This window comes from Elephantulus edwardii, unplaced genomic scaffold, assembly GCF_000299155.1.
Source record: "Elephantulus edwardii isolate Elephantulus edwardi_28Jun2011 unplaced genomic scaffold, EleEdw1.0 scaffold00260, whole genome shotgun sequence".
Classification (NCBI taxonomy): Eukaryota; Metazoa; Chordata; class Mammalia; order Macroscelidea; family Macroscelididae; genus Elephantulus; species Elephantulus edwardii.
Window position 1 is genome coordinate 1,743,238 of NW_006400010.1, and position 8,382 is coordinate 1,751,619.

Below are 8,382 nucleotides of genomic sequence, written 5' to 3' on the forward strand. Positions count from 1 at the left end.
CGGGCCCGGGACTGCAGGCCGCGCGGAGCCGCGGCACAACGGGACCAGCTCCGCCCGCCGCTCGTGCCTCAACCTCTACTTGCAGATTTAAAAAATGGTAGATAAATGACTTTAACGTAGTGAGTCACAACAGGCCATCTTTTTTCATGAGAGAAATAAGAAGGTGTCTGTGCTGGCAATAACTGATTGTGAACTATGTAAAAATTGACAAATGCAACTATAAAAATGAATTTGAAAGGCCATTTAATCCATCTGTTGAAGACTCTGGTAGTATATTCGAGAGGTTCGCTGCTAATCCAATGACCTCTCGCTCTGGCAGTTTGAATCTATCAGTTGATCAGTGGGACATAAATGGATAATCTCCTATGCTGTTTGAAACTTGAAAAAACTACAATGAATTTGCATTTTAGTGTTCTTTTCTATTTACTACGTTAATACACACACACACACACACACACACACACACACGTGTGGGAGCTCTGCTGATCTAGTAGTAAGAAGTTGCACTGCAGTCCCAAAGACACATGGTTCAAATGCAGCAGCTGCTCCATGGGAGAAGGAAGGACATTCTCCTCTGGTGCAATTTCCTGCCTCTAAAAAAACCTGCCCGAAGGTCAACTATGAGTCAATTCCAACTCAATAGCACATAACAACACAATATTTATGTATCCATTTGTTGTTGTTAGGAGCCATCAAGTTGCCTCCTACTAACAGACAACTTCTGTACAACAGAGTAAAACCCTACCCAATCCTGCCTGTGCCATCCTCACAATCTTTATGCTGTGTTTAATCCTGTTTTTGTAATCACTGTATCAATCCATCTCCTAGAGGATCTTCTGGTTGTTCACAGACCTTCTACTTTTCCAAGCATGATGTGGTCAGGAGGGACTAGACGAGTATTTTGAAAATGACAAAATACAAAAGCAAACTATAATACAGTCCCAATGCAGATACCAAATTCATTCTTCAAAGAGATAGGAAAAGAAAGGAAAGCAATACCAAATAAGCAAAGCTCTTCTGAAAAATACAAATGAAGTATAAAGCATTTCAAAACCTACTACACAGCTACAATAAACAAAGACCATGGTACAATGACAGAAACAGACCAGTGGAATAGAATAGAGAAGAAATCTATCAAATGGGGAAATGACAACCCCTTCTGCATATAATATTGGCAAAAATCAACATCTTTTCAGTATTTTAAATGAAATTTTGATTTCTTGTTATGTGAGGTCTGTGGTGCCATCCCATATAATCACCAGAATTCAAAGGGCCAGTCCTTAGAAAGGAATATCATGCTGGGAAAATTAGAGGATCAATGAAAGAGAGTGAGACTCTAAATAGGGATTGACACGGTGAATACAATGGATTTAAGCATTGCAAAGAGGATAGCAAAGATCTGGTAGGATTTCATCATGTTGTAGGATTGCTATGTGATTGGGTGCCTGCCAACCTGAGGGCCTCATCTTTCAAGATACTGCTATTCAGAGTTTTCAAGAATAAATTGTGTAGCAGTATAAGTATTGCTAGTTTGTCTTACTTTGGAAAATTCATTGAAACTTGTTAATCATGAGTGATACTTCTGGTGTTTGAAATACTGGCGATATAATTTTCAGCATCATATTAATATGTAAGCCGCAACAGTATGTAAAGTGATACATGAATGGGTGTGTGTTTGTTGTGTGCACACAAAATAAGTGCTGATAATTTCACAAGTAGATTAAATTGGTATTGGTTTTAAAAGGTTTGGGTAGGGGAATCCTCATATGTGCACCTTATAATCATCTTGGTTTGGGTGTTGTAGCTAAAAAATAGAATGCCCTTATCTTTCCATGTCTATATCTTACTATATCACGTAACACTTTTTATTGTAATCATGTGTTTATCTGTGATGTTGCCAAATAGTCTGTGGGTTTCTCTAGGCCAGAAAGCCTGTTGTTCATTTACAGATCGTATCACTAGTACCATTTCCTGTATTTATAAAATACTCAATTAATATTTTAATAGATTATTAAGATGCTGACTTTAAGTATGGTTTTATTTTTCTTTTTTTATCATACAGAATTATGGCTTGGAAACAGAAAACCTAAAAACTCTTTCTCATAAATTGAATGCATCTGCCAAAAATCTACAGAATTTTATAACAGGAAGGAGAAGGAGTGGCCATTATGATGGGAGGACCAGCCGAAAGTTGCCAAATGATTTTCTGACCTCAGTTGTAGATCTAATTGGAGCAGCTAAGAGTCTCCTTGCCTGGTTGGACAGGTAAAATTTTTTACACATTTAATAGGTAGTTTTTTTTCTCAGCCACCTTTTGAATATAATGTATTCTTGTGAAAGCATGTGTACATGTACAGGAGTGATAAGTAATATATGATTAAATATTATTCACAATAAAATATAGGGTAAACAAATAGTTATGTATACTTTGTAAAATTTTATATTGAACCAAGTAGTCAATAATTATCTCTTAACAATTGTAATATATCTTTGCAGCTGTATAGGTCATTATTTGGCTGTTCAAACAGAATTTAGAATGTTAGTTTGTCTTGTACTCTTCATTATTCTTTTTAATAATTTATTATACTTAAGGAAGTGACCGTTACGAATCTCTCTACTGTTTCATGTCGGTAGACAATGATGTGTACTCAACATGCATTGCAAGTCTCTCTGCCCTTGCTTTATTCTTGATGTTAATATGTAACCCACACTGCCTTCAGTCTTTTAAAAATTTTTATTGGTTTACATACATTCATTCAAATACACTGTATTTAATTCATGTACATTGTGTTTTATACAGTCATTCGTATTTGTTGGTTGTTATGTACCACTGAGTTGGAACTACCCGTAACTTTTTCAGAGGCAGTGCTAGCACAGGAGGAGATTGCCCAATCATTCACCACATTTTTTTTTAATTAATTACTATTGACCAGCGCCTACATTCACATTGTGAAGGATTTAGTCTTTTGTCTTCTTCAGTAAGTACTTTAAATCTTTTGCACTTTCTGCAAGCCCAGTTGTGTCATCTGCATAACATGTATGAATCTTCCTCCAGTGCTGTTGCTGCATTATTTTTAATATAGTCCAGCTTCTGAAATTATCTGTTTAACATATAGATTGAATAGGTATGCAGAAGGATACAATCCTAATGTAAACCTTTCCTGACTTTAAATGTCTGTTTGTGATTTATTGGCTATGCAAAGGCATTTGTCTATCTGGATCATAACAGATTATAGATAACATTAAGAAGAATGATAATTCCAAAATATTTAATTGGGCTCATGCAGAACGTTGTATATACACCAAGAAGCAGTAGTTTAAGCAGAACGAAGGGTTACTGTGTGATTTAAAATCAGGAAAAGCATGAGTCAAGGTTGTAAGTTTTCATTATATGTATTCAATGTACATGCTGCGTAAATAATCCAGAAACTGGAGTAGATGAAGAAGAACACATTAGGATCAACACAGAATCACTAGCAACCTGAAACCTGCAGATGACACAGTCTTGCTAACTGAAAATTATGGGAACTAGAAATACTTGCTGATGAGTATCAAGGACTCCATTGTTCAGTATGGATTGTACTTCAGTATGTAAAAACAAAACAAAACAAAAAAACAACAACAAAAAACCCAACTAAACCAGAAAGTGTCAGGATAAAAGATTCAAGTTGTCAAGGATTTCATTTTACTTGGATCCATAATAAAAACCAAAGGAAGCAGCAGGAAAGAATCAAATGTTGTTTGCAGTGGGTCAGTGTTCCCCCAAGGACTTCCTTAAAATGGTAAAGAGCAAGGATGTCACTTTAAAGTCTAAGTACATTTGTTCAGATGCACAGCAAGTGATTGAAGACCATGGCCTGAATCAGGCTCACTTTAGTTTTCAAACTGACATTATTGCTCCTCAGTAATTTGGAGAGGTCCCTGACAGCAGACTTGTCCAAAGCAGCAAGTCTCCTGATTTCCTGACTGCTATTACCTAGGGTGTTAATTGTAAATCTAAGTAACATGAAATAGTTGATAATTTCAATCTTTTCTCTAACATAATGTTCCTTATTGGTCCATTGGTGAGGATTTTTATGTACTTGATGTTGAGACACAATCCATTTTAAAGGCAAGTGTAGTCTTTGATCTTCTGCAACAAGTGTTTAAAGTACTCCTCAGTTTCATCAAGGAAAGTTGTGTAATCTGCATAAGACAGATTGTTGATAATATAGTAAATGGTATTCTTTTGAAGAGAAATACCAAAGGGTAAATATTTATATGCTGCATTCTTAGAAAGAGTCACTTCTCAAGACATCTTTCAATTGGAGATAGCAGGTAAAGGAGACACAAAGACTTTTGTATCACACAAAAAGAGGTGGTTTAAATTAAAATTTTCATAATAGATGAATCATTTTTAGAAATTTGTTTAACATGGCATATGTAAAATGAAGGTAATGACACCACTTAGTGAGAGTCAATGACTTTAAGTACTTGTAAAACTAGTTCAGCACCTAGAAATAAATGAAAGATAGTTGTTTCATCTACTCTCTTTTCCTTTATCCTCCTTTAAGCATTATGAAATAAAGTTAAAATTTTAATAAATGAACATCATATTGTTGTACATGTAAATTCTCCCCAAAGTGTATCAAAATTATATGGTATTAAAAAAAAACCCAACCAGTTGTTTAGCATAAAAATAGCTATATTAAATGAATTTTTAAAAATATATTAAAGAATTAAATGTTAATTGCATTCCAATTAAATAAACTTAAGGTTAAAAATTAATGAAATTTATTATTATAGAGTTGATTCTGACTCACAGTTATCCTATTAGGACAAAGTCAAAATGCCTTATAGGGTTTCCAAAGTGATAACCCTTTATAAAAGTAGCCTACTTAATTTTTTTCCTGATGAAGGATTAGTGGGTTTGAACTGCTGACCTATAGATGACCAGTGGCCATTTTCAATCACAAAAGTTAAAGCAAATCTACATTGACAAACGTTAAGAATTTTGGTCATCATCATTTCCATGAAACTTTCATAATTAATCATTTAAGTTCAAAAGTCTTCAAAAGCAACCACAATTTATAAAGATCAGATAGATTCTTATCTTAGGTAAATAAATCATAAATACAGATTAGATTTGTGAACAGATAAGGGTCATGGATTAACAACACAATGAACATAATTAATGTCACTGAACTATACATAAGAAATCAGATAGTGTATTAGGAGATTGTGTTATTATGTGAAACAAATAGAGCAGTTAAAGAACAATACATTGTAAAACTCCCCTAAGATGATTAAAGTATCATATCCATGATTTTAACTCTCACCTATATTTTAACTTTTCTGATCTCTGTATAGGGAGTTCACACAACTTCCCTATAACACTCAATATTCTACAGCCATCATGAATTTATCATGCTCCATACTGAGCTCAATACTAGTCTTCCACCTTAATCCATTCCTTCTATTCTGATTAAAAACAGATTCATTCATTCATTAAGTCAGCCAAGTTATGCATCTGTTATTCTCGAAATCTTATCTGTTATGCAATCTTTGATATTTACATAATTTTCTTTGCTATTCACTCATCTCTATTGCTCCTCCTCTAATTAAAAAAAAATACTCCACTGGTAGCAGTGCAGAGGATAATTTGTGGTCAGAATACTTGGTTGTAACTCTAACCTCACTATCTCTGTAACATTTGGTTTTAAACATGCTGTCTCTCAATCCTAGTTTGTTTATCTGTAAAATGAAGACAAGGCTCCCAGGATTGCTTTGATTATATAAGTTTAGCTAGAGATATTTGTGCTCAAAAAAAAATTATCACCAGTGTTAGCAACAGAATAGAACCGCAAGCAGCCCCATGATTATTTATTAAAAAACATTTCTAACTGGTCTCCCTTTTCCTGTTATTTTTTTTAAATATTCACCAAACATTTTTTACTTAATTTTTTAGTATCTGAGAACTGTTTCTTTCTCTACATACCACCAATTTCTTTTTTATATTTATTGAGATTTTAATGAAAGTTTATAGAGAACTTGGATTTCTATTCATTCATTGTTACACGTTTTCCTCCCTGCTCCCACTTCACCAGTTCACTTTTTTCTTTGGAAAAAAATTATTTCATTGTTATATAGACACACACCCCCAGTCCACTTTACTATGCAGCTCTTATTCTGGACTCTTGCCATGCCAATAATACCTAATCATATATTACTTTTATACAGTTCTCTCCCTTGTCTGCTTCAATGCCGTGTACATTGTTTATCCCCTCTTTTCTTAGTTTCTTCCCTACCCCCTTATCAGTCCTGTTTTATAACAGTGGCATTATGCAGTATTTGTCTTTTTGTGACTGATATATTTCACTCAGCATCACCCATTTTATATAATATTTCATGAGTTCTTTGTTTTTCAGTGCTGCATAAAATTCCGTTTTGTGAATATACCATAGCTTCTCTGTCCTGTCATTTGTTGATGGGCACTCTGCTATTGGGAACTAAGCAGCAATAAACATGGGTGAGCATATACCTGCTTGGGTGGCAGTTCTGGTTTGTTATGGGTATATTCCTAGTATTGGAATTGGTGGGTCAAAGGATATTTGTATTTACAACTTTTTAAGAAAGTGCCATATTGCCTTCCATAGGGGTTCTACCATTTTACACTCTCATCAAAAGTGAATAAAGGTTCCAGGTTCTTCGCAACCTTGCCAGCATTTGTTGTTTGCTGTTCTGTTAAATTTTGCTATTCTGACTGGGGTGAGATAATATCTCATAATTGTTTTGATTTGCATCTCTCTTAGAGCTAGGGATTTTGAACACTTTTTCATGTGTGTGTTTGCCATCTGAATGTCTTCTTTGGTGAAGTGTCTGTTCCTATCCTGTGCCCATTTTTCAGTTGTGTTGTTTTCCTTTCTTTATCTTGTTGTGGTCCTCAAGTATTTTATACATTCTAGACATAAGTCCCTTATCTGACATGTCATTACCAAATATTTTTTTCCAGTCTGTGGTTTCCATTTTTACCCTGTTGGAGAAGGTTTTGAATGGGCATAGGAATTTTATTCTTAGAAGATCCCATTCATCTATTTTATCCTGTCCTGGTTGTAGGTTTTTCAGGATGCTTGGAAGACTGTTCATATTATGGATTAGGAATTCTAGCGTTCTTCCAAGATTTTCTCTAATGAAGTTTATAGTCCTTGGCTTTAGTCTTAGGTCCTTGAGCTACTTTGAGTTGGTTTTTTGTGTATGGAGTGAGGTGTGGATCTTGCTTGAGTTTTCCAAAGATATTTTTTCTAGTTTCACCAACCCCATTTGTTAAAAAGGCTGTCGTTTCCCCACTTAACTGATTTCATCTCTTTGTCAAAATTCAGTTGATCATAGGTAGATTGGCTGTTTTCTGGATTGTCAGTTCTATCCCATTGATCTATGTATCTATCATTGTACCATTACCATGTTGTCTTGACCATCAGGCAGTGTAGTAGGATTTTAAATCAGAGAGTGAGATGCCTCCTACCTTGTTTCTGTTTTTCAGGATTGCTTTGCTTATTCGGAGCCTATTTCCATTCCAAATGCAATTGGATATTGCCTTTTCCTTCTCATTGAAGAATGGAATTGGGATTTGTATTGGGACTGCATTGAATGTGTAAATTGCCTTTGGTAGTAGTGTCATTTTCACAATATTGAGTCTTCCTTTCCATGAGCAAGGTATATTCTTCCATTTCTCCTGGTCTCTTTTTGTTTCTTGTAGTAATGTTTTGTAATTTTATAATTGTCTTTGAATAGATCCTTTGTGCTTCTGGTTAGATTTACTCCCAAGTATTTAATCTTGTGATTAGCTATTGTGAAGGGTATTATTTTTCTTAGCTCCAGTTCGGTATTCTCTTTGTCACTTTAGAGAAATCCAGTTGATTTTAATATGTTGATCTTATATCCTGCCACGTTGCTGAATTGGTCAATTATGTCCAGTAGTTTCCTTGCTGAGTCTTTAGGGTTTTCTAAGTATACTAAAAAGATAAAACTTTTTGAGAAAATGCCAAACTGTCTCCCAGAGTGATTGCTTCATTTTACAATCCCAACAACAGTGTATGAGAGTTCTCACCTCTCCACATACTCTCCAACATTTATTGCTTGCTGCCCTACTAAACTTTGCCACTGCTACTGGGATGAAATGTTATCTCATTTTGGTTTTTATTAACATATCTCTTATTGCCAATGATTTTGAGCATTTCCTCATGTTGATTGGCTAACTGAATGTCTTCCTCTGTGGAAAGTCTTTTCATGTCTTTTGCCCATTTTGTAATTGGGTTATCATATTTTTTTTTGAGGCCCTGTAGGATTTTGTAAACTTTTGATATGATACCCTTGTCTGTAATGGTACTGCCAAATGTTTGTTTG

The 8,382-nt window shown here is 34.7% G+C and overlaps 1 protein-coding gene across 1 annotated transcript in view; it reads left to right on the forward strand.

Moving 5' to 3' along the window:
- The window catches only part of CNKSR2 (connector enhancer of kinase suppressor of Ras 2), a 287,354-nt gene that overhangs the window by 1,369 nt on the left and 277,603 nt on the right, over positions 1-8,382 (forward strand). The window contains exon 2 of the mRNA XM_006899544.1: positions 2,063-2,265. Coding sequence (XP_006899606.1) covers positions 2,063-2,265 — 203 coding nt within the window. The remainder of the gene's footprint in view (positions 1-2,062; positions 2,266-8,382) is intronic.